This window comes from Coenobita brevimanus, chromosome 40 (genome assembly GCF_032717465.1).
Source record: "Coenobita brevimanus isolate Jiangsu-jjx chromosome 40, ASM3271746v2, whole genome shotgun sequence".
Classification (NCBI taxonomy): domain Eukaryota; kingdom Metazoa; phylum Arthropoda; class Malacostraca; order Decapoda; family Coenobitidae; genus Coenobita; species Coenobita brevimanus.
This window is the reverse complement of record NC_136993.1, coordinates 61,078,670-61,106,438: the sequence shown is the minus strand read 5'-3', so window position 1 is coordinate 61,106,438 and position 27,769 is coordinate 61,078,670. Positions and strand designations below refer to the sequence as shown.

General features: G+C 41.6%; 2 protein-coding genes across 2 annotated transcripts; both read left to right on the top strand.

The window, feature by feature from the left end:
• The first annotated feature begins 5,755 nt into the window (after positions 1–5,755).
• On the top strand, positions 5,756–6,305 carry LOC145397157 (uncharacterized). The gene is made up of 2 exons (XM_080270355.1): positions 5,756–5,910; positions 6,140–6,305. Exons 1-2 carry the CDS (start codon positions 5,756–5,758, stop codon positions 6,303–6,305), a joined length of 321 nt encoding a protein of 106 aa, XP_080126481.1.
• An 8,812-nt stretch (positions 6,306–15,117) lies between these two features.
• On the top strand, positions 15,118–25,403 carry LOC145397156 (glutamate receptor ionotropic, kainate 3-like). Its single transcript, XM_080270354.1, has 4 exons — positions 15,118–15,128; positions 15,370–15,529; positions 24,024–24,289; positions 25,262–25,403. Exons 1-4 carry the CDS (start codon positions 15,118–15,120, stop codon positions 25,401–25,403), a joined length of 579 nt encoding a protein of 192 aa, XP_080126480.1.
• The last annotated feature ends 2,366 nt before the right edge of the window (positions 25,404–27,769 follow it).

Genomic DNA, 27,769 nt, shown 5'->3' with positions numbered 1-27,769 from the left:
AAGAGCTGTCTTTAGCTTTTGGAAAGCCTGTGACTGGTCGTTAGTCCAAACAAAGGGCACATTCTGCTTGAGTAAGTGGGTCAGAGAAGCGGCGATCTTTGCATAATCCCGGAGGAAGCGACGATAATAGCCACTGAGGCCCAGGAAACTTCGTACAGCTTCAGTAGTGGTAGGTTCTGGGAAGTTAATAATTGCTTTAGTTTTATCTTTAGTATGAATGCCTTCTGCATCTACGACATGGCCTAGGAATGTGATTTTCTTTCGCAGGAAGTCACATTTGCTGAGATTGATTTTCAGGCCTGCGAGCTGGAGCCGTTCAAAGACTTGCTGGAGCTTGGTAAAATGGTCAGGGATGGATTTACTCACAACAATGATATCATCTATGTAAGCAAAAAGAGTGTCGCATCATATCACTGAAGACTGAATGGATAAGTTGCATGAACACGGAAGGAACATTTTGCAGACCAAAAAGGAGTCTCTTAAACTGAAAATGTTCAGAAGGGGTGCTGAAGGCTGTAACTGGGCGAGAGGACTCTTCCATTTCGACCTGCCAGTAACCGCTGAGGAGGTCTAATGATGAAAAGACTACGTTACTTTCACCAAGGGATTCTAGCAAATCAGTGAGGACGGGTAATGGGAAACGGTCTGGAACGGTGACAGAATTGATCTTACGATAGTCAACTACTGGTCTAAAGTTGCCGTCCTTCTTTGGTACTAAGAAAAGTGGGCTATTCCATGGACTGACGGAGGGTTCAATAATGTCCTGGTCTAACATGTTCTGTACCATTTGATCTATTTGCTTTCTTAGGCTGTGAGGAAACTGATACGCTGGTATGTAAATCGGCTGAGTTCCTGGTAGTAGTTCAATTGTATGTTTGACAAGGTCTGTTCTGCCCATCGGTTCACCGGGTAAGGCAACCACGTTTCTGTGCGAGGTCAAAAGGTCGAGGAGTTGTGGCATACTTTCTGGGAAATCCGTGCAAGTGAGATGTGAGAGCATATCGGGTGAATATGTCGGCGCAGATCCCATAGAGTTAATAGTACATACACCAATTGGCGTACTATCATCAGTCTGAATACTAGGAATTGAGGAATCCTGGCACACCTTTACGGCCACTGGGTATACTAGGAAGTCTCCAATCTTTACACCACTTTTAAGTTTTAGTGGAGCATTTGTGACATTGAGCAAGTACAGGTAGCATAAAGTGTCCTCTAAGACTGTGCACCACGCTGACTCATAAGTCAAGCCATTCACACAATACGTCTCAGGTAGGGTTAGTACATCCACTCCTTTTGCACCGGCAACACAAACAGAGACTTTGATGAACTCATGCGGTAACAAAATTGAGCACTTATTCATTACTGCACGTTTCGTCTCTGCGTGTTGGAGAAGATCATTCACACTGTGTGAGGTAGGTAACTGAGGCATGTCTGAGTCAGCGATGGTGTTGTCGGGAGAGGAGGTAAGAGCCATTTCCGAAGGCTGAGAAGATGTATCAGTAGACATTGAGGAATTTGTCCTTGCTTGCAGTCAGTAAAGGAATGATCTCTGTATTCTCAGATGATGATGGTGATGGTTTGGGCTGGTCTGGACTTTTTGGTAGCGATCGGGACAAAGGTAACTGAAGGACTGATTTGATCGTAAGAACAGGACGGGGACATTCCATACTGTATACTGGGAATCCAGAAATGTCTATACTACCACAAGCAGGTAATAATGCAATGGAGTGTTGTGCCATGGTGGAGAAACCAATAAGGGCATCTGCGGGATACTGCAAGTCATTAGTGACATGAAATTCAATTGGGATAGGGGGCAAATCTCTGTGTAGTTTGACTTCTAGGGTGACTCTTCCCTTAACCTTAAACTCTGAGCCTTCGACACAACATAGGCGAATGTCTGGTGGTTCTAGGAAACTGACGTGGTTGTGATGTCGTTGAATAATATGTAAGGAATTGTTGGAGATCAGATTTACCATAGATCCTGTGTCCAAGAAGAATGACGGTATGTCATGACTGCATCCGAGAATGACTAAACCTGAGGATGTTATGGGACCAACATGGCGGATGGGGAGTTGGGTTTCTGGTTCTACATGATATTGGGCCGATACGGGCGCGGCGCTTCCCCCGACTGGTGACGGTTGAGGTAACGACATTCCTCAGTGGTGTGAGTCGTGCTGGATTTGTGGTATTTGCATGTAGGACGACGGGAGCGGGAAGGCGTACGCTGTCTGGTTTGGGAGTGAGGACGTCTGCATTTATGGTCGCAACTGGATTCTCGATGTCCAGGATGACCACAGTGCCAGCAAAGAATAGAAGATTGTCTGTTCCGTCGGACGCTAGATTGATCATGACCTGCGGTAGGAGAACGATGCGTGGCAGGTCTGCCTCGTGTGGTGGGACGGGAGCGAGAGTGGTCTGGGGTAGTGGAGGTGTGACAGACTGAGGAGGCCAAGGGTTGGGTGGTGCCCTGACGCGTGTAGTTCGAACCTGTTCTTTCATGAATGGCTTTAGTGACCTGAATAATTGTATCTCCTGGATTGAAACCTATTTCCAAGGCTAGCTCTCGCTGTTTAGGAGTAAGCCAGTGGAGGAATCTCAGGTAACCAATTAAGTCAGCAAAGTTGGTGAGTGAAACCACTAGAACACCATTTTTGTCTTCTAGCCATTTCGTGCCTACCAGTAATTGGAGCATCTCGCTACTAGTTGCTTTCATGGCGACGGCAGCTTCGCGGAGCATGGCATGTTGCGCTGGGACCCTCAAGTCCTCATCCATTTGGTTGAGGAGATTAATGAAGCCCATGAGAGACGCGGTATTTGATTGCTGGCAACAAAGGCTGATGAGTTCCTTACGAATATAAGCAAAGGTATTAATGCTATCAAAATGTCCCGCATGGATCGTGGATCCGATGTCTGATTTGCCATGGTGCAAGCAACCCATGAGGTAAACTATTTTGAGCGATTCATCGGTTATCTGCCGATTGTGGATGTCGGTTTCTACTTCTCTGAGGAAATCATAGACAGACCAAGTTGGGTCCTGGCCGGTAAATTTGGGACGATTGGCTTCGTCGAGATAGATAGACTGTGGAGGGGTGGCCATGGTTGGAAGTGTGGAAGTGGCAGAAGGAGAGGAGTGGGAGAGAGAGAAGGTAGTGGTAGTTAAGGGTGAGCAAGATGGGGTATGAAGTGAGGCAGGAGAGTGAACGATAGGGGAAGGAGTAGAGGAAGAAGAAGGGAGTGTAGAGGTAGGGGTAGAGGAGGAGGTATCTGGATTTACGAGTGTAGGATGGGTAGTAAGTGGTTCTGCAGGAAGTGAAACGGGAGTCTCAGGTACAGGGCGGTGGTACTCTTTCCCACTTCTTAAGTGAGTGATCGTTTTAGAGTCGGCAGACGGTGTGTGATCAGGTGATGTTTCCGGGTCGAAAGGGCTGGTGTTAAGTGGTTGATATTGAAAGTATGACATTTAATGCGGCAATGGAAGATGAGATGAAGGATGAAGATAGATATGTAGGTGGAAATGTATAATATAAAGATGAGAGAATGTAATAGACGAGTAGGTGTGAAAACGAATGAAGGTGAGGGGATGGAGGGTTTAAATAAAAGGCAAAGGATGAGATGGATAATAAATAACGTAGGTGAAGATGAAAACGGGGTAATGGAAGTGAGATGGAATATTTACAAAATATCCAATCTGTAGAGAAAATCAAGGATAATCTCTATAGAAAGGTAAGGTATACTATAGTTACACAGTAGAGACGGGATTGACGAGATGTATGACGTGCAGGTGTGGCTGGGCGTAGTGGGGCAGAAATGACGAAGCGGCATACAGGGCGGGGCGGGACGGCGCTGGAGGGACAGCTGGTCGGAGATGAGAGTGGCTGGGGACGAGACTGGAGCGATATGTTGGATGAGTCTTAGAAGATGCGGAACTTCTCGCTGGGCTTAAGTCGAGACGGAAGAGACGCTCCAATGAGTCACTGGCAGGGAGTTGCGGTCCTAGGAGGCTCATGTAATTCAGACCACATGTGAGGGCAGGGTGTGGCGGCGGCGGTGCCTGTGGTGGGGGTGAGGGCAGATGTTGGTACAATTTAGTTGTAGAGCTTTTGAGTTGCAAATTCAGAGATTGGCGGTGGGCAGACACTGATAAGCGGCTCCGTGGGGGCAGAATTTATGATGAGTTCAGAACAGGTGCTGGGAACAGGTGAAACAGGTGCGTAGGTCGGCGATGGTGGAACTTGCGGGCAGGAACAAGGTGTGTGGGTGAGGTTGTTTGAGAGGTGAGCACTGGTGAGAGAAATTGTACACCTGGAGGCACAGCCGGTTATTACACCACGAGAGGCACTGAGGGGGGGTGAGGCTGTGAGATGCGAGATGTCGTGTATCTGTTGGTGTCACTAAATGGTGTAGGAGGCAGTCAGAATCTGATGGTCCGAAACACCGCTGCTACCAAATGTAACTTGCAATACTTTGGTGATAGAAACTCTGTGTACAAACAGCTAGTTAAGGAGTTTATTACGAGCTCTGACAAAAATAGTCTGCCCTTCTTGAGTGTCTGCCAGAACTTATGCAGTAACGTCTTCTGCCCAGGCTTGGGCCCTGGGAAGGCGTGCTAGGTCAGCAAGTTTAGTGGGGGCATGTATGCATTGGGGGGGGGCATATATACATTGGGGATAGACATATTGTAGGGGGGGTACATTGCCACCTCTCTTCCACCCCTCCCCCACTGCAAACAAAGAGCTCGTTACCCCCAACAGTCACCCTGTGCTCTCACTACACTCCAACCTGCCCACATTTCACCACCCATCCAAGATACATGTGTCTTATCTTCCCTTACCAAATCATCAAAGTCAATGTCCCCTTGAGAGTTCACTGCCTCTGAATTTCAGCCATCATCATCACCACAACCATCCACCACAACCATCTCAACCACAACCATCTCAACCACAACCATCTCCACCACAACCATCTCCACTATTAGCATCTCCACCACAGTCATCTCCACCACTACCATCTCTACCACTATGAACACCAGAACCTACATCAACACAACCACCATCAACACAATCATCATCACTCTCCCTCCCCACCACAAAGACAAAGGCAGCGTGGGCCTAGGTGGGGTAGTGGTGGGTGGATGAGAGGCAGTCGCCTGTCTCGGGGTTATGTGCGCCACACACATACACAGCCAAGCATTTTCCCCAGTGAAGACCGTCAGGGTGGTACCTGGAACTCTGGGTCATTTACACCCAGTGCAGGCCCCTTCACTGAAACTCCAGATTTGTGAGTGGCAGAACCAGCAACTCCACTCCAATGTTTTTAACTTTTTTTTACCAAGGAGTTGCTGACCTACCTGATGATGGAAACAAACAACTATGCAACATTTCTGGGGACTGCAATAGATGCTTGGTATATCTGCAACGAAGAGGAGATGGCTAGGTTCCTCGGGTTATGCTTTCTTATGGGGATTTGTGACCTGCCAACCATAAGACACTATTGGTTGTCCATAGAGGTATACGATTACCTCAGATTACTGCGGACATTGAGTGGAAAGCACTTCAGGGTCATCCTGAAGCACTTTCATGCTTTCAACAGTCTTGCCATATCCGAGGGGAATCAAGACCAGCTAATAAAGATTCGCACAGTGATGCAGTATCTGCTTCAGAGGTTCAGGGAGATTTACAACGTGTGTGAACATCTGAGCCTGGATGAGAGATCTCTGGGTTGGAAGGGGCAACTCTCCTTCCGTGTATAAAATCCAATGAAGCCCCGAAAGTATGCCATCAAACTCTACATCTTGGCTGAGGCAAAGAGTGGCTACATTTGGAACATCAAAATATACACGGGGGAGAAGAAAACCAAAGAAAACACAGTGTGGGGCCTCGCTGAAGCTTTGAAGGACATAAGATGCAAATTGTATATGGACAATTGTTACAACTCTATCACTGTGTGAACGCCTCTTCAGCATGAAAGTGTATGTGTGTGGCACAGTACGGCTTGCAAGAGGAGCACCAAGGGAGCTGCAGGACATCAGCAGTGCTAGATGCCTTCCTGATGATGGAGTAGAAGCTAGGCACAAGGACAATGTGATTATTTTGCTGTGGAAAGACAAGCGTATTGTAAGCGTGGTGTCCACTTTCCACAGCGACACCACTGTCCTTAAGCAGGCTTATGGGAAGGTCAAGGGTCCAGACAGCAAATTCCACCACATCATCAAGACAATCAACAAGCCAGTCATGGTGGAGGACTACAATCAGCACGTGGGCGGGGTGGATCATTTTGATCAGATAATCCAGTACTACCCTGCCTGAAGGAGAATGGTTGAGTAGACAAAGAAAATGTCCTTTTACTTCATTCACATGGCCCTTTTCAATGCCTACACCCTCTACAAGAAGAACACCAACAGGCCTATGACTCTCCTTGAATTCCAGGAGCACGAATGCCACAAGATCTTGGCATTCTGGGGGTAGGAGTGGCCTGCATCGAGTCTTGTCATCCACCATGCACCTGACCTTCCCTTGCGACAATGAACACCAGTACCTGCAGCAACCACTCCATCAACTGCAGCCTCTGCTCTACCTGCAACCATCGCTCCACCTTCTGCAACCACCGCTCCACCTCCTGCAGTAGCTGGTCCATCAGGTGTAGCTCGGCCAATTACTGCCGCGACTGCTCCACCTCCCACAGTAGCTGGCCTGTCAGGAGTTACTCGGCCAGCTCCTGCCACTGCTCCTCCAGCAGGCGTACAGAGGCAAGGAGATGGGGGAACACCGACGTCCAAGCGTTGTCGATATGTTGACGACAGGACACACTTGGACTCAAGACTGCACCACACCCTGGAAAGCATCCCCGATAGGGGATGCTTTCCAGGCTGCAGTATTTGCTGTACTATTTGCACAAGAGGAGGAAGGACACCAGCTATATATGTCCTGTTTGTGATGTGCCTCTCTACACAGGACTGTGCTTTCATCAGTATCATACTGATGAAATCATACAGCAGTAAATCACATCACACACAAACACACACACACACACACACAAACACACACACACACACACACACACACACACACACACACACACACACAGAAACTGAATCTACCAACACTACAGGAGAGAAGGAAAAGAGGTGACATGATAATGCTATATAAGTGCATATCAGGGAAGGAGAAAATAGACATAAATGATTACTTAACATATGGAGAAGCATCAGCAAGAGGACACTGCAAAAAACTGCATAAGAAGAGAGGTGATAAAGACGTAAGGAAATTCAGTTTTCCAAACAGAGCAATTGATCAATGGAATGCACTACCGAATGAAATAGTGTGTGCCAAAACAATTCACAAATTTAAGGATATGTACGATAAATATGGTTTAAGACACGGGACAGTACGAGCTTGACTCATTCCTGTAAAGATACAATTAGGTAAGAACAATTAGGTAAGAACACACATCACAAACAATCACACACACATAGGCTGTGATTGTACCTTTCCTCCTCTCTGCAACTCCATCTCTACATTCCAGAAGCATTACAACACTACTAGAGGATGTGGGTAACCCACTTATTTGTCTAGTTTTTATACTATGAGTTATAAGGTATTAATGTGTGTGTTCCCTATATCTCATAGGGAAAATGTGGTGCATTCGTTGTTTTTCTCTCAGGCATTTTACGCGTAAAGTACAGGTCACATCAAAAGCCCAAAGAAAGCATGAGCAAGTTGACGATTTTTTATACATACGTTTGTAAAGCAAAAGAACCTATGTTAGTAAATTATTATTTTGGGAAAAGTTCCGAAACACAAACATACTCAGCTTACGGGCAGGAGCTTACGAGCTGTTACCGTGCACAATCTGTCCTAACTTTTCAAGATTCTTTTTCTCGATAACAATAAGGGCTATAACAAAGTCTGTTATTTCATGGGCTTCCTTAATATTTGGGCTACGAAACTGGAAATAATTTACATATATGTTTGTTACTGTATCAATAATGACATACAAAATGATAAACAAATCAGATATTTTTAGGTGATTTTTGTTCGATTTACTCGAAAACTATTGGGTGTATCAAATCGCTGCTGGGCTCATTAGAAAGCTCGTGAAATTCTGCATATAGACATGTTCTTTGCAACTGTTCATCCTTGGAAAAATTTTGTGCAGTGATGTTGGGAAGTTAGAAGCTAGTTTTCACATAAATAAGGTTTATTTTCGCTTAATTTCTGTACATTTATTCATCTGTTTTGTTCATTTTTTTTTTTTTGCATATGTTATAGTATAAACATCAGCCAAGATGATAGGCTACGATTTATAACAATATAAACATTTTCCGAGGGTAAATTTAGCCCCAGATTTTTTTTGTTTTGTTTCTGTACGAGTGGAGGCAGGCTAAGCAGGGTTTTGGTTTTGTGCCTGGCTCCAAAACTTATTGGAAACTTAAGCTTGTGTCCCGCTGTCAGGAATATTCCCACAACATGCCATGATCTTCATGTCTTCGTGTGTCGCTGCATGTTGTCATGAGTAATGAGGCATGACTTAGTGATGATGTAATTTTGACATGGTGAACTTGGTCATTCTTGCGGTTCTTGGTGCTACGACAATTTTTGGTATGTTCAAAAATTTTCGGCATGGGTGCCGACAAGAAGAATGTGACATGTTGTGACGGTAACGTCATTTGTCTTAGCTGTGACTTTGTGTGTCTTAGCGTCTCTTAGCCTGTTGTAGGTTGTCATAGCTTGTCGTAGGTGTGACGACGTGTCATAGCAATAACCTGGAGATTGGATCCCAAAGACCTGCAATGACACACAAGTTATACCCCTGACGGGCAAAGTTATACCTAAGACACACTATGATAACTTACACAGGGCCATCGTCGTGTATCGTCATATGCCCTGATAATCTTAGCAGTGACCGTAGCGTATCGTAGCTTGTCGTGGAGATGTATTGGCGTGACGTGGAGTCAAAGTGGCTGTTATTTTTTAACAGAAGGATGATCGTGATGTGTCGTCAGGATAACGTGATGCTTCCTTAGGGTGTCGTGGGATGTCGTAGCAGTGTCTTTGTGTGTCTTAGCACTAACGTGACTGTGTCATGAAATGGCCATTTAGGCCTACCGTTTGAGGTATGATCGTGGCATTTCACCAAGATCATACATCGAGAGAAAAATCAGTGATCAGGGCCGTTCTCGAAGATGATCTTGAATATGGGACACGGGCATTATGGTGCACAAGAGGGTTAATCCTTACCTGGAGAAATTGGAAAATTGAAGGAAAATTGCTTTAGCTGTTTCTTTATCCCTATGCATTTTGCTGGCTTTGTCCAGTGGAAATTTTCGACCCTGTACGTAGTTCTGTGTGTGTGTGTGTGTGTGTGTGTGTGTGTGTGTGTGTGTGTGTGTGTGTGTGTGTGTGTGTGTGTGTGTTCTTACCTAATTGTTCTTACCTAATTTTATCTTTACAGGAATGAGTCAAGCTCGTACTGTCCCGTGTCTTAAACCATATTTATCGTACATATCTTTAAATTTGTGAATTGTTTTGGCACACACTATTTCATTCGGTAGTGCATTCCATTGATCAATTGCTCAGTTTGGGAAACTGAATTTCCTTACGTCTTTATGACCTCTCCTTATGTAGTTTTTTGCAGTATCCTCTTGCTGATGCTTCTCCATATGTTAAGTAATCATTTATATCTATTTTCTCCTTCCCTGATATGCACTCATATAGCATTATCATGTCACCTCTTTTCCTTCTCTCCTGTAGTGTTCGTAGATTCAGTTTATTTTGTCTTTCTTCGTAGCTTAGGTCCCTTGAGCTTGGTAGCCATCTTGTAGCGGCCCTTTGAACTTTTTCAATCTTGTCTATATGCTTTTTGAGATGAGGACTCCAGACTACTGATGCATATTCCAGGGTTGGTCTAATGAATGATGTTATTATCCTTCTAAGCATGTCTTCATTTATGTATGTGAATGCTATTCTCATATTTGCAAGCAGTGTATACATGTTCCGTACCTTCTCGCTGATGTGGTCAGCCGGAGATAGTCTGTTATTGATAATCACACCTAGGTCTTTCTCTCTTTCTGATGTGTATAGGGTTTTATTTCCTAACTTATAATCCCAATCAGGTCTTTTTCCACTTTTACCAAACTTGATTACATGACAATTGTCCACATTGAATTCCATTTGCCATGTACTGCTCCATTAATGAAGTTTATTCAATTCTTCTTGTAGCTCCCTACAAGAGTCTGTGCTAGTAATTCTCCTTTGTATTTTTGCATCATCTGCAAACATATTCAGATAGCTCTCATTTCCAGTGTTACTGTTTATATCATTTATATACACTAAAAACATGATTGGCACCAGCACTGAACCCTGTGGTACTCCACTAGTCACTTCTTTCCATGATGAGTAGTTTCCTCTTAGTACTGTCCTCATTTCTCTTTTTATGAGAAAGTCTTGCATCCAACAAAACAGTTTGCCTCGAATTCCTCCTTGATGGTACAGTTTCCATAAAAGTGTTTGGTGTGGTACTGTGTCAAAAGCTTTCTTGAAATCTAAATAGATACTGTCCACCCATCCTTCCATTTCCTGTATTGTGTTTGTTACTCTGTCATAGTAGCTCAACAGATTAGTAACACATGATTTTCCTTTTCTGAAACCAAACCGTCTTTCTGTTATCATAGTGTTCTTCTAGATGATTTACCCAAGCTTTTCTTATAAGCTTTTCTAATACCTTGCTTACAACACTGGTCAGTGATACTGGTCGGTAGTTGAGTGGATTTTGTCTATTTCCTTTCTTGAATAAGGGGAGAATATTTGTTTTTTTTCCAAATATCAGGTAGTTTACCTTGATTCAAGGATTTCTTGAAAATTAAAAATAATGGTTTACTTAACTCCTTTGCACATTCTCGTAATACCCAACATGAAATTTCATCAGGACCACTTGCTTTTCCTCTGTCTAATCTACTTAACTCGTCCTGTATTACTTTTTCTGCTATTTGTGTATCTGGTAGTATGTGTGGACATGCGTGTTCCACATAGTCCCTCTCAAAATTTTTTTCTTCTGTAAAAACTAATTGGAAATTCTTATTTAGTGCTTCACAAATATCTTTCTCTTGTGTATAAGTGATTCCCTCGTCCGTAATGGATTGTATTATATCTTTTACTTTGGTTTTGCTTCTGATATAGCTGTAAAACAGCTTTGGTTAATCACTACTTTTATTTATTATATCCTCCTCAAACTGTTTTTGGGCTTCCCTCCTTATTCTTGTATAGCCGTTTCTTGCCTGTTTGTAATTATTATACGCCCTTTCACTATTGTGTCTTCTGTATCTATTCCACAACAAATCTCTTCTTTCTTTTGATTTTTTACATTCTGTATTGAACCATTTCTATATTTTCTTATCTGCTTCTTTGTGCTGTGGGATGTACTTCTGGACTCCTATTTCATAAAATTCACAGAATTTTTTATATACAGCATTTAAATCTTGTCCTCTAAGCTCATTTTTTCCAATCAACTTCTAAGAAATACTTCTTTAGGTCTTGATAATTTCCCTTTTTATAGTTTAGGCTCTTTTTGTAACTGTCATTGCTGTTTACTATGTCATATGCTCTCCTGAAGTTATATTTAGTACTGCATGATCGCTTTTGCCGAGTGGAGGGTGATATATTAAACTGTCAGTATCATTTTCTTGCCTAGTAAATATTAGGTCTAGCAATGAAGGTACATCAAGTCCTCTTTTTCTGGTGGTTTCCCTCACATGTTGCGTTAGGAAAAACTCTTGTACTAGATCCAGGAGCTTTTGGTCCCAACAGCTTTCTTGGCTAATTATATCTAGAGTATTACAATTTATATTTGTATTGAAATCCCCAGTTAGTATAATTCTTTCCGATTTCTCTTCCATTTTATGTAGTAATGATCTTATACTTTGAATTGTACTCTCTGCCAGGTCCTCATATTCGTCTCTTTCCCATGTGTTTGATCTGGGTGGCATGTACAAATTGGCTACAATTACTTTACCTTCAGATGTGTTGATCTCTACTGCAATCAGTTCTACTTGTGATGGTATATCTAGTTTTATTTCCTTGACTTTTAGATTTTTCTTAGTTAATATTATAATTCCTCCTCCTTTTTATAAATTTCTGTCTCTTCTCCATATATTGTATTCCTCTAAGTTTAGTATGTCATTGGATATCCTTGGTGTTAATTTTGTTTCAGTTAGGCATATTATTTGTGGTTCATTTTCTCTGACATAATCATTCATCTCTAGTAATTTAGATACCATTCCATCCACATTTGAGTACATCAACTTTATCATTTTGTTTATATACTTGTCATGACATGGTTTTACTACCTTCCTCCTTTTTCTTCCATCCTGTTTGTGTACCACTTTCGTACCTGCAATCCTATTACTTTGTAAAAAATTTCTTCTTCTCCTCTTCTGATCTTCCCTCATTTTTTGTTTTTGCTTCCTCCCTTTTCTCTTTCAGTAATTCCAGTTCCTCTTGTGTTAGGCATCTTTTTATCCATACATTTTTGAACTCCTCTTTTTCCATAAGATTCTTTGCATTTTTTAGTATCTCTTCCACAGTGTTTACACTCTGGAAAGTCACCTTTAGAGGTCTTGTCTTGCTTTTCTCGTATTTCCCTAACCTTTTGTGTTCCTCTATGTCTTTACTACAGATTTCCTCTTATACTTCTTTCAGTAAGCTCATTACATTTGCCATCTCCTTTTTGTCTCTTGTGATCTTGTTTTTTATTTCTTCCTCTTGTATACCAGTGATTACTATAGATTTGTTTATCTCTACTGAATCTCTGACTAACTTTGGATTGTTTTGGATTATTCTTTTCACTTCCTTTTTAATGCTTTTTTCCTCCACCCTTGTTTCTAAGTCTTTCTTTACTTTCACCATTTCAGCATACGTGGTTTCTACATCAGTTTTGTAGCTTTGCACAGCTTCATTCACCTGTGTTATCTTCTCCTCAATATCACTGTTCTGGTCCATAAGACTGCTTGCTTGCCTAATTGTCTCTGTGTCATTTTTTAACTCTTCCATAACACTCTCGTGATTGACTACTGTACTTGCCATTTCACTCACTTTCTTCCTAAGCGTACTCAATTCCACTGTTAGTTCACTGATGGTTGTGTCTTTCTTCTTGGCCCCCCTTCCTAGTTTTTCTATCTCTTCCTTTCGCAAGTGCACTTGCTTCTTTATTTCATCAATTTCATTTTTGAAAGCCATTTCTAGTTTGTGTACACATTCAACCAGTCTATTGTGAGTCTCCACTTCAACCAGTTCTTGGTAGAAATCATGATTTTGCTTTTTACTTTTATCCCTTTTCTTTTCCAAATTTGTTTTACTAAAGTATATATCCATTTTGCAATACTAAAAGAACAGAGTATGTACTTACAGAGTATGTACACTTTCCCCGTGTTGCTGTAGTCTAAACAAACCCAGCTGACTCAGCGCATTTTTTCTTCGTGATTCTTTTTTCTGTTTGAACAAGTCTTGCTTAAACTTTTTTTTTTTTTCCTTTTAATAATGAAAGATCATTTAGTCTAACCTGGTACAGAGCTTGACTCATACAAAGATACTAATTTAGGTAATGCCACTGGCCGTGTTGGTTCTGTACGGAGCGCCGATGTCCGACGTCTGCATCTGATGACTCCCTGTGTGTGTGTGTGTGTGTGTGTTATTTTAAACACAATGGAGGTATAGGAATAACTTCTCGCTATCTCCTCTCATCTTTGTGACTTACTACCTCTCGTACTTCACTGCAGCATTGGATCTCATTCCATATATTACTGACATTTCAAAGATCATTACTCTTGTGAACTGAATGATTTTGTCCCATTTACGGAAGCCATATAGCATCCACCAAGCAGTAAACTCTTTCCTGTCTGACTCTTTTCTGTAAGAGTTACCGAGTATTCTCAGTCCTTCAGGTATAAAGCTGGTCAGCTAAGGAACTGTCGTCATCATTCTGTCTTTCCCTCTTCCTTTTACCTCTAGACATGTAAATTCAGTGCGTCCAGTGTCCCGACACATCGAATTGAACGTGACAATTATTTTGTCAGTTCCTCCCTGGAAGAACAACACATTGTCATACTTCGAGTCTTTGTTTCGTACTTTATTTTGCATTAAAATAATTAATTTTTTTCTAATTAGGAAGGGCATCATCCCAGTAAGATCTAAGGAATGCTACATCATAACTTTTTCTTCAAAACGTTTCTCTGAGGGAGTTTGTGGTAACAATGACACATGAGGGAGAGAAAAAAACTCAATTAGGGATATCGTTTCTTTCTTTATTTTAATGTTATAATTACTTGTAGGTGACAGATCAGATGGAGATTCGTAAATCGTTCATGACAACAGTGTTGCGTGCTGTTCTTCCACAACGACTTGAGAGGTGAGATTCTAAGCTGAGGTTTATCTTTGAACTACGATATTTACTGTTAATGTCGATCATCCAGTTTAACTGCAGGTAGTTTCATGCAGCAAAGAAAAGTTGTACATTGTCAAAAGACAGAGCAACCGAATCTTATTTGAAATTGTTTGATGTCTTTTTATTAATAAAGTGATTAGGAAGGTAATTTATGCTTTCTTTTTGTTTTACTTATTAATGTGGAGTAACTACATAATGAAATGGTCAGTGCACAAATGTTTAGAGAATTCTAATGCTGACTGCCTACAAATGTGGAACTGCATTCTGAACATATGACCTCCTTTTGCTTGGTCACAATAATGATACTTTTGGTTTACCTATTTTACTAGGCAACATTAGTAAGTGAAAGAATGTCCATCCCATAATTAATGGATAAGAAATGGGCTCAGTTAACACTATCGTTAAAAGCAATCTCTTTAAAGCAGATAAAAAAATAATGTATCAGTAGCAGCATGTTACAGTATGGCAGTGCTTCCAAGAAAGACGATATTCATCTACGATAGAAACATATTTTCTGCACACAATTCATGGTTATCATCGTCTTTCCAATGTAGAAACCAGGACTGGGGAGGATAAATAGATGGGAAGATGATGATGGAGTTCTAAATAACATAGCCTCACGTAGTCTGACAATGTTCGATGGCTGAAGAAATGCTCTGGAGGGATTCATGGAGTTATGCGAAGATGTTGAAGCTGTAAACATAAAGAATCTCTATTAATATTCTGACACTGTTTCCAGATGGGACTTCACTTTCGGCTGAAATATCATCATAATAATAATCAGTATAATAATAATAATTATTATTATTATTATTTTCATTATTTTTATTATTATTATTATTATTATTGAGGAACAAATTCTTTCCGATGGCTGGATGGAATAGATGACTGTAATATCTACAAACGTAGCCTCTTACACTCTAACAATGTTTCCAGATGGGATTATACTTTCGCCTTTGAACACTCTGCTGCTAAATTTGTCATGGCCACGCCGATCATAACACCCAGTTGGCTGAGCTTCTACTACCCTTTGAGTGGCCAGGTGTGGATCAGTGTTTTGGCTTGTACGCTGACTGTCTGCTTCACACTCGTCAAGGTAAACATGCAAGTGGTCAGGTGTGGGCACAAACAGTATTAGTATTAAGAGACAGCAAACACAGCTCCTTATTTGTTAATTTGTTTCAACATTATTATAATTACCAGCCACAATAACGACGCTGGTGTTGTTTTCAGATTTTCTGTCTGTTTGTGTGTCTGCTATCACGATAATTTTGCAACTGACCAAGGTAACAAATTTTATAGGTGTGTAGTAGGGATGAAAATCTCAGACTAGTTCAAAATTGGTGAAAGCAGGTCAAGGTCAAGGTCATATTCTGAGCCACGCTATATATGTATCGGTTCATGGTTGGTGTGATTCCTCTCTTGGGGGGCCTCTAGTTATCTATCTATCTATCTATTGCCAGACACCTCAATCCCATTTGGAGTGGCCACAAACAAATCGCCTCCAAGTCGCCCTGTCCCCACGCCATTTCACTGCCCTGCTCCCAACTCACACCCCCCTCTCTCATATACCTCTCCACCCCATCCCTCCATCTCATCCTCGGCCTCCCCTTCCCTCTTCCTCCCTCCACCTCACTCACATACACTCTCTTCGTCAGTCTTTCACCCTCCATCCTCTCCACATGGCCAAACCACCTCAGTGTGTTCCTCTTAACGCTTCCTATCACATCCACATCAACACCACAACGCTCCTTTATATCCTCATTCGTCAGCCTGTCTCTCCATGTGATTCCACAGGCTCCTCTTAGATAACTCATTTCCACTGCTTTCACTCTTGACTTGTGCCCTTCCAACAACGTCCAAGCTTCACTTCTGTACGTTAGAGTTGGTATCACAATACTGTCATGTAGTAACTTTTTCACTTCCATGCTCACTTCCCTGTTTCTTATCACTGCTTTCAAAGAACCGACATCGTCATTATTATTATTTATCTTCATCATCATCATCGTCATAATTAATTTAGACGTGGGATATTCTCTGGCAGAGGCTCAGGGCTGTCTTCCACTGTTAGTCACACAAGTGAAAATATTTTCACAAGGCAGGTATTTCTGCTTAGCTCCTTAAAGATTTTAACCCGCCGTGTCCCGTTGACGTATATATACATCCACATGTTTTGTCACTGCCAGTCCCGTTGACGCATATAAATGCGCCTCAATTGCAAGGTCCCTAATATGCACAATTTTCAAATTTTGCGTGTGATTTTTTGTACTCACACTCAGGCAAGCCTCCCCTAACTGCCACCAGGCGGGCCTGCTCCCAGACCCCGCATGATCTGCTTGCTCCCTTGTCTCGGTCACTCACTTGTTTGCAGTGACCCAGGTCAGACATGGCGCATAGAGGTCTCTCTGAGGATGAAATTTAATCCGCCCTGGACGCCTTCACACGTGATAGTGATTCTCCACTGGATGACGATGTGGAGGATAGGGATTATGTGCAGCCTGAGGAGGAAACAAGCTGCAGTGATGTGGAGGTCCCTTCGCCGAGGAAAGTGCTGTATGTTACGTACCGTAAGGTGAGGGAAGGCCAGCCTGGACCCAATACACTTGCACGGACCTCTCTCCAGCCCCTAGACAGAGAGTCAAATGAGGATGAGGACGAGGATGGTGGTATAGGACGTGATGTTACCTCGTGGTTGGGGAGGGAGAAAATTTCACCGCGAGGATCCAAAGGTGCGGCAAGAAGGAAAATCCGGTATGGTCCTTCTGTGTTGTCTGGGGAAGGCGCAAGTGGTGTGGTGGGAGTGAGGGGTGAAAGGGAAAGTGCTGTGGTGGGAGTGAGTGGTGAAAGGGAAAGTGGTGTGGCGGGAGTGAGCGGTGAAAGGGAAAGTGGTGTGAGGGAGGCAGCACGAGCACGTGGTGTAAGTAGGCAGCAGGGAGGCGAGGTGGAGCTGCTCCCTAGCACGTCTTTCGCCCCACAAAATTGTTGCAGTTCCTCCCCACAGCCCATGATGTGGGGAAAGGAAGGAAAGGGAAGGGAAAGAGGAAAGGAAAAGGGAGAAGGAAGAGGAGTGCGAGTCGGGAAGGGCACCGCTCTCCACCTCCCTAACCTCCCCAAACACCCTCCCCTCCCCACCCTGACAAAGGCAATGATGGGGACGAGGCTGAAGACGGTAGTGTGTCGTGGGACTGGGAAGATGGGAATAATTTCACTCCCATCATTCACCCCTTCACTGAAGAGTGGCGGTCTGGCTGCACAGCTCCAGGTATCCATGTCGGCTCCACCAGGGTGGATTTCTTCCACCTGTTCTTAGGGGAGGAGTTGTGGGCCACATAGTGGGGCAAACAAACTTATTTGCAAGCAGGCAGGCCGTGAAAGTGAGCATCAAGGTACAACGAGCAGGCACTCCCAGCAATATGACTATCCCGTAAACCTAGGTGAGATGTTCATATTTTTGGCCCTGGTTCTCTTGATGGGTGTAGTATGAAAAAATCAAATTCCTGCATGCTGGACCACGGACCCAATGACCAGCACACCTTTCTTTGGTAGGGTAATGGGCAGTAATTGATTCCAGCAAATTCTCAGCCGCCTCCACTTTCATGATGCAGACGACCCTGCTAATGCTAATAACTCAAATAAAATGAGGAGGATTAGGCTTGTCTTTGATCACCTATGGGAAATGTTCTGCTCGTCATTTTATCCTTACAGAGACCTCGTCATAGGCGAGAGTCTTGTTTTGTGGAGAGGCAATATTTCCTTTCGCCATACATACCCAGCAAGTCAGACCGTTTCAGGTTCAAGATCTTTGTTATGTGTGACTGTAAGACTGGTTATGTGTAAGACATAGTCTTGTACACTGGCGCACAGACAGACATAATAGAAGATCGTAGTATTGGACTCTCAGGGGCTGTGGTGAAGACAATAATAGAGGAGTACCTTCATTGTGGTCATGTGCTGTACCTGGACAACTGGTTCACTATGGTCAGACTCAAACATGAAGTCTGTTTGGGTGGGGCCCGAGAGGGGATTTCCCTCTCTACAGCTCTGCCGCATCAACCCCAGTACCTATCACTCTCTCTCTCATACGTCAGCTATTTACTATTTGAAATTGTATATTAAATATTCTGTACTTATTAAATATATTAAATAAGGCTATATAGTGCTATGAATGTGTCGCTTTTTAGGATAATAACAATGATTTGTATAAATTCCACACCACGTGACAACGTCGCTTTCCGACGTTGCCAGAGGTCAAGGACACCCACCTCAGACCACAGGTGACCGGTCATTTTCTCCCTGATCTCCACCCACGATGACAGCTACTCCGACTCGCTCTCGTGTGCTCCACAGTCGGGAGAAAGAACTTATTTACAATGTGAAAAAGTATTTTTTTAGAAGAAAAGGCTATTGGAGACTTTATAATTCCACCTTCAGGAGCAGTTGCTCGCACTGCCAAAGCTACCAACGTTAGCGAAAAAACAGTCCAAAGAATCTGCTCAAAATTTAATAAAGCTTGTGTGACACAAATGTCACCAGAACAGCCTGTATTCTCGTCACCAAAAAAGAAGCGCAGTGCAACTGTAACGAATCTCGACGATTTCGACAAGCGTGTGGTCAGAAGAACTGTCCTGGGATTCTATGAAAGGCATGAAATTCCTACATTGCACAAGATTTACGAAGAACTCAAGGAAAACATATCTTTCAATGGAAGCAACGAGTCTCTTCGCAGGATTCTCTTGCAGATGGGCTTCAAATATGCAAAAGTTGATGGCCGAAAGTTCCTTATGGAAAGGAGCGATGTAGCAGCAGCTCGGACCAGATTTTTGAGAGAAATTCGGCAGGTCAAAGTGTCTTCCCAGAACATTGTATATCTTGACGAAACTTGGGTAAATCAAAATTATACAGTTGGAAAATGCTGGACTGACACTGCATCCCCACAAGCCACTGGAATACAGCAACCGACTGGACAAGGACGTCGTTTAATTATTGTGCATGCTGGAACGAGAAATGGCTTTGTTAACAATGCTGAGTTGATATTTCAAGCAAAAAACGATGGGGACTACCATAATCAGATGAATTCAACACTTTTTGAAGACTGGTTCAGGAATCAACTAATACCAAACATTTCACCAAACTCTGTAATTGTTATGGATAACGCTTCCTATCATTCAGTCCAACTTGAAAAAAAAACAACCTCGTCCTGGAGAAAATCGGATATAAGGGACTGGCTTATAAAGAAGGAGTACGGCCCAGCGACGATCTCTTAAAACACGAGCTGTATGAACTTGCAAAGAAGTTTGATACTGGCACAAAGTATGTAATTGACACAATTGCTGAAGAAGCAGGGCATCGAGTCATAAGATTACCACCGTACCATTGTCAGTACAACCCTATTGAGCTCATTTGGGCTCAGGTGAAGACCTATATAGCCAAGGCAAACACCTTCAAAATGGTTGATCTTAAACGTCTTGCCAAAGAAGCTTTGAATCATGTAACACCGAATAACTGGATGAAAGCAGTGCAGCATGCTGAACAACAGCAAGAAGAAGATTCACAGCAAGACGTAGCAGTCGACCATTTCGTGGATTCATTCTTAATCAACATATCAGAAAGCTCAGAGGATGAATTGTCTGATTAAAGATCAGAGAGGACTTATGCCTACTGGGGAAACCTCTATAAAAAAAACGCGCCAAGACTTTTACCTCAGTGATGGTGTGGAAAAAAGGTCGAAACAATATAGAAGAAAACAAAACTTATAAATATATAAAAACTTTCTCAATCAACTGAGAGAGAGAGAGAGAGAGAGAGAGAGAGAGAGAGAGAGAGAGGAGGTTTGGCAGGGCTGTAGAGAGGGAAATCCCCGCGCGGGCCCCACCCAAACCGACTTCATATTTGAGTCTGACCATAGCCCTCTTCTCACTCGGTTCCTCCACCAACACGACACTGGAGTCCGTGGTACAGTAAAGAGAAACATTTGCCATATGGTCAAGGTTGGGAGGAAACTTGACAAGAACGAGGTGGTTTTCTTCCAGACAAATAACATCCTTGCCACCCTGTGGAACCACAAGAGGGAAGTTTGCCTTCTGTCGACTGTACACTGTCACCTGATGCACCGCACAGACTCTATGGAACACCGCAGCGAGAAGAGGTGCCACATCTGGAAACCGGAGTCAGTACTGGACTACAATATCAACATGAGGCAAGTGGATCAGTCTGACTCCATGATTTCCAGTGTGGAGTGTGCCAGGACCACGATGAAGTGGTACAAAAAGCTCTTCTTCCACTTGCTCGACATCACGGTCCTCGACGCACACTACCTCCACTCCTTAACAATGGGAATCTCTGAGACCTTTGAGGGGTTTGAGAGGGAGCTGTCTCATGAAATTATCACCAGGTACGGACAGGACAGAGCCCCACACTGCACCCGCATCCCCAGTGCCGCCCAGACTCCCCTACGGCTTGCAGGATGCCACTACCCGAGCCGCATCCCTCCTCAAGAAAACCGTCCTAGACCCCAGCGCCGCTGCCACATATGCAAACACTCAGCAGTAAGACCAGCCACTCAGAGAAAAGACACAAGATACGAGTGTGTAGACTGCAAAGTAGCGTTGTGCCTTGAGCCATGTTTCAAGGACTATCGCAACTTCCTACATTACTGAGACTGTGTGTGATAGCGATAATATGACGCACACTGTAGAAGTTAGGCCTGTACATATGCGATAATCTGATGCTCAGTATAATGGTAAGGCCTGTAAATATGTGAAAAGAATTATATAAAGTTGAATCGGGTGTAATGTTAGTGGGAAATTATTATATAAGTTGAAAAATAGTGTAAGTTGAAACAAGTGATATCGCGAGTTCACTCACTGTGTAAATATGTGAAAATATGACGCTCAGTAGAATAATAAGGTCTATATGTGATAGCAATTATATAAAGTGGAAACGGGTGTAATGTTAGTGGAAAAGTATTATATACCTGTAAGTTGAAAAATAGACCAAGTTGAAACAGCAGTCATAGCGACTTCACTTTCAATGTAATTATGCGCTAATATTACGATAAATATTATTGTAAGGCCTGGAAATATGTGGAAACAGTTCTCTAAAGTGGAAATGGGTATAATGTTATTGGAAAAGTATTATGTAAGTTGAAAACAGAAAATGTGAGTTGAAACAACAGTCACAGCGAGTTCACTCACTTCGTAAATATGCGCTAACATTATGCTAAATATTACTGTAAGGCCTGTATATGTGTGAAAACAGTTCCCTAAAGTGGAAGAGGGTATAATGTTACTGGAAAAGTATTTTATAAGTTGAAAAAATGAAATGTATGATGAAACAACATTAGCGAATCATCGGTGAACAGTTTGGGCGATTTCGCTAAGTTCGCCTGATGGAACAATGCTTAATTCACCTCTGTTTCTGTATAAAAACCAATATACTCCTGTACTACATGTTTTTTTGTTTGTAATAAATAATTATCTACCTATTGTGAATGATTTCCCATACTAATCCCTACCATAGGAAACATGACTGCCGCAGAGCACCTCCATAGAACACGGTTCCAGGTGTAACGAAGGTATACCTGTGTAGGGCACTTATAGACCCTGGTGACCACTTTCTTTGTGATTTTCCATTGTTTCCCACCAAAAACGGAGGTTTTAGCAAAAAAAAAAAAAAAAAAAAAAATCCAAAATTGGTCGGGATTGGGGCGAGTCAGTAGTGGAAAAGTGGTCAGGACGGGGGAGGGGGTTAATAAGAATGTGCTTCCGCATGGCAGAATATGGTCCTTCACTTTAGCGAAGTCCTGTATGATACAAATCTGGTCCCATTTAATGCTCAGAAAACTAAATACATTAATTTCTCCAACAGAAAGAATCCTTCAGACTCTCACATAATTTTAAATGATGTCAGTATTCCCATATCCACTACAATTGATATCCTAGGTGTTACTCTAAACCTCAACCTAAGCTGGACAGCTTATGTTAAATCTCTTGCTAAAAATGCTTCCAAAAAGTTGGGACTTATGTACAGAGTTCATGAGTTCTTCACTGACGAGCAGATGGCCAGAATATACAAAAGTCATGTGCGTTCTCAGATCGAATACTGTTCACTACTGTGGAGTGGATGTGGAGCGGTTGCATTGAGGCAGTTGGACAAAATTCAAAATAAAGCCAGTAGATTAATTAATAATCCTGCCATCACGCAAGACCTGCCTCCATTATAAGTACATAGAGATGTTGCTTCTTTAGCATTATTTTATAGATATTTTTACCATAAGTGTTCAGACGAACTGGCTTCAATTGTTTCTCCCGAAATACTCGGGCAGCTGGGAGCGTCCATGAATTCACACTCTCTTCCCTGCAATGCAGAACCTCTGCTTATCAAAATTCATTTATCCCCATAACTACTACTCTCTGAAATTCGCTTCCTGGGAGTTGTTTCCCACAAACATTTAATCCACTTCACTTCAAGTCCAGTTGTTATGGGTATTTTATGAAAGGAGGATGCCTTTAGGCACAGGACTTATTTTTTTTCCCCTTTGTTTTTCCTTCTTCCATTCCTTATCTATTTAAAAAAAAAAATCTGTTGTTATTGTTATTTATTGCTTTAAACTCATAGAAGACAATGATGCACAAAACCTTCTCATGGTCACAGCTTCTTGTTCGTCTCATGTATATACTGTAGCATGAGCTAACAGTATATGATTTTTATTCAGGGGAGGTAGTCATTGGAGACAAGTCTTTATGCTGGTATCATTATCCCCCTGTTGGTCAGTTAATATTAATATTTTGTCCAGTTAATACCAGACGATATGTTAAAGAAAGTGTTTAACAGGAGATTCACAGCTGAAAATCAGAGTGAGAGATAAGAAAACAAATATAATGGTAAAGTATTTGTTTCATTTTGCAACTATCAGTACAGTGACTGTCACTGGATGATGTCCAATTCATGCGATAAGAAAATAAAGAATATATATTAGTGTTTTTATACAAGATTTCCCTAAACATTTTGCTGAAGTACATATTTATGATAGAAATGAGTACAGGGAAGGTTCGGATTCTTACATCTCATGTCCAGTGCCTTCTACAACTGCCGCTGTCATGTAAGTAGAAGGGTACTTCAAATGTGTTTATTTCTTGTACCCACTCCATGGCATTGTTAATTAAATCAGTTTTATTGCGGTCTGTCTTTTCCAAGGTACTAAGGGCTTTAGCCATTCCTAATAAAATGAACTCCTTAAAAATGAATAATACATCACACCTTCACTGCAAGCAGTATGTGACTATTACAGTATGTGAATGATTCAGAGTGTGCAGTATGCAGCCCAAAAATTACAATAGAAAATGCAGATAAAAAAAAAAAATAGTACAGTGGGCATATCAAACAGCTCTGGAAAAAAAAAGTGTTATGAATGATCTTAAAAGGATTGCTTTTTCCTGATGGTAGGCTATCTGTTCCACGGAGGTGCACTTTTATTTCACGACTGGTATTGTCTAAACCATTCCACTGAGGAAACATCACTACTTGCCCCTATGACACTCACTCACTCATATCGGTGTACATGTATAAACGTGTCTATGTATGTTTTTCAGATCACAAGGAGAAAAGTGTGGCAAACACGGCATGGAGTGCTGAGTACTGGGTCGGTGGTAATGGAGTCTGTGGGCACAGTGTTGGGTCAAGGACTGTACGGCCGCCTATCAACCAGCCGGTCCAACCACATCCTGTTCGGCACCTGGTTGTTCTTCGGTGTGGTTGTGGGCACAGCATATCGCAGTAGCCTCATCGCCTCCCTGACACTCCCCAGGCTGCCTCCCAGACCAGAGACAATTGAGGAGCTTGTCAAAGCAGTTGACAGGTGAGATATTGACGGACAAAAGTTTGGATGCAAAGATGTTGAATGAAACTGAAATTTTAGTTAATGGTGGATCCTTTTTTATATTTATCTCTGGGTTCTGTCACTGTATGCAAATTCTTAAACTTTGTTCTGAGTTCATTTTTTTTCCTAGTTAACCAATACATCACACCGTGAGTTAGTTCTCTTCCAGCAACTAGTGTTTTTTACATATCCAACAATACATTACTTTAAGACCTGACTGTTAACAAACAGGACAACACTGAAGAAATCTACAAATGGTGTTCACAGGTACCATGTAATACATCATCCACTTGGACATACTTGAAATATTCCATCCCTCAATATATATCTACAACATAACTTTTTTTTTTTTTTTACTTTTGTACTGATCGCTATCGTAACCTTATTCACTCCCACATGCATTCAGAGACATCACTGCCGTACAGTCCTTCAGTTGTACTCTCTCCACTGTCTATCTTAATACATGGACCGGATCCGCAAATCCTTTAGCACTCTGGAAATAATCTTGTTCACTGCTTATCAAATATTCAGACAGCTGTTTAATTTTATCATTATTATTCCGCATACTACAATATGGAAAATGCAAGGATTGTGCAATAATTAGACGGTATAGAGAAATGCCAACAAAAACAATATACAGTAGTTCTTTCATTTTAACTTGACCCAGATTTTTGTCCATTTGTAGCTTACTTCATCAAATTCAGCGGCAGAGAGACAATACTACGCCTCGCTTCCTTTCCATAGCATTTCATTGTGACTAGCATCACATGTTGCTTTTAATTTAATGTTACAGCTTAGAATTCGAGATTCGAAGATGACAATATTAGGCCAAGTTAGAGTAAAAAAATAATAATAATACCTGTATCTTGACGTTAAGTTTTAGTGCTGCGTTATTCTAGGGGCCTCAGTTGTATTACTACTTAAATAATTTTTATTCGTACATTTTTTCAGAGCGACAGTCCCATCTTTTGCTGCTTCAACTAAGGTGTTCTTTTTAAACTCTGAATCAAGTGCCTTTAGAGAATTTGGAAACTTAATGGTCGTGGGAGTAGATCTTATGGACGGACTCAACTCAGCTCTGAAGATGAAGTGAGTTTGTTTAACTTACACTGATACCCGTAAAACTCACTGCATAATTCATTGGTATTTGGGAAATACATTGACTACCATAAGACACTAAAGTTTTTGGGTTGCTTGATTATAAATCAGAATATTTTAGGTATGTAAAACGTTTGTCATAATATTTTTGCAATAGAAAGAAAAACTTGTGTATGAAAAAATGAAAAATAAAAAGAAATAAAAGTATTAGCATTTAAAATAATTTTTGGGTCCTCTACTTTACGTACTGTATATTGTACGGTTCATCGTGTTAGTTACTGATTATAGTGAGAAAAGTTAATATTATATTTTTTTTTACTCCAACTCTACGTGTAGGCACCAGATCCCGTTCCCTGAGGCCCAGCAGTCCCCCTATGCACTTTACCATACACCTCCACATGTCACCACTTTGGCGCTAACATCTGCCGTCCATACTGAAAACATGCTAAGCCTGTCTCATACAGGATTGCTGTATTGGTATCAGCAAGGCTGTTTCTACGACATGTCAGCGGGTCTTAAGGTAGATCAATAAAATCTGATTTTAAGAAAATTTGGAACCATAAACTGATCCTCGTCCCAACAGTGGATTTGAACTAGTATCCTTGAGAATACTAGAACACTTTTCTACCGACTCGGCAACAGATAGATAAGGATAACTATCACACAGGTTCCATTTCTTAAGCCTCATTTATTCATGCTTCCTCCAGACGACATTGTTTGGCTTTAGTGAGATCTTTAAAGTAGTAAATGGATGCCCGATCTGTCCTCACTTGTTTCAAAGATCTTTCCATACCATACCTGAATGACTTATCTTGGAGAAAGTAAGAATATAAAGTCAAATGTCACCGAATTAAAGGTAACAGTAGAACACAGGGGTCTCACTAGTGGTTTTGTCTATTGTATATATTATCGAACGTATATAACAGTGATTTCCATGTTGTGAAATTACTAAAAACAAGTAGTTGTTATATGAGGGAGACAAAGCATAATTCTGTATGATGAGAATTTGCCTTGTAATTATGACCTGGAAAGAGTCATGACAATAGTTTGAAACAGATAAAACTACTGGAACGCAAAATTATAACTATAATTGAGCCAAACCTATGAAGATTATCTTCTCTACTTTTTGCAATTTTTCACAGTATAGTTTACATACACTTTTGCCTATGGCTCTGAATCTCCGAAACTGTAAAATACTGTTCCGAGACTAACTGTTCCGAGATTGGAAAAAAATATGCAGGTAAACACACTGCTATGATTTTCCAGAATAGCTAGAAAGTACTTGTTTTAGGTTTAGTCTGTTCCCCCAAAGCAATGCATCTCTTCTAGACACATGGCTATTTGAACAGTGACCCCTGCTGCATGAACTAAGTCTGTTACACGTCATGCAGAGCAAACTTGTCAGGCATTACAGAGGGGAAATATAGCATGTTAACAATGATTTTTTTCCCTTTGCACTAAAATATTCGTGGTATAGTGGCAGTAATTTCTAAACCGGGAAACTGTGGACTAAATCTCCACATTTCGAGTTCGTTTTTATACCACACTTGTTCACTATTTATTATACGTTATTAACTAACTATCCCCACACGATTATACTGAAGACCTTTTTAGAATTAATGCCAGATAAATGTTTCAATAATCCCTTCGTACCAGGCTGCATACAGTGATCTGACTTTAGGTAAAACTAAATAGGAAATGCGTCCTCCGAGTAAAGGATTTAAGAGAGACTTTGAAAGGGAAGGACGAAAAAAAATAGAGATGTTGTACAGCCGTGGTTTAATCCTTTCTTCGTCCACATTTCTCTCAGCTGAATGAAAATTTCCTGGTATGAGCCTAAATGAACCATTATATTTATGTCACTCGTAGGAGTGGTTCATTCATGTGAAGGGTATAAAGTTGTTTATTTATGTATCGTTTTATTTATTTTTTAAAAATTAACAGTCAACTGAAAAGTAGTCTGGCAGCTGAATTTGAAGGAGCAAAAAACGTGTATATGATTTGGTATGTTACAAGATGCCACGATTCCAGAGGAATGGATGATGTACGAATAATTATGTAGCCCATTCTACTGGCAATGGTATTCATAAATCTCCCAGTATTTTATATTCTTCCACATTTATCCTACCTCATGCGGGGAAAGCGTCTGGATGAATTACTACTTTTTACTAACTTTGTCTTTATTTCAGGAGTGCTCATACAGGTGATCCTCTGAACATGCAGCTGATAATATCCCGAAACTTTGTTAAATTAGACGGCTCTTCCCCCTTGTATCTAGGCAAGGAAAATCTGCTACGGGTTTCGTTAGCCTGGCCAGTGCCACATGATGCCCCGTACACACCTCAGATTGATAAATGTCTG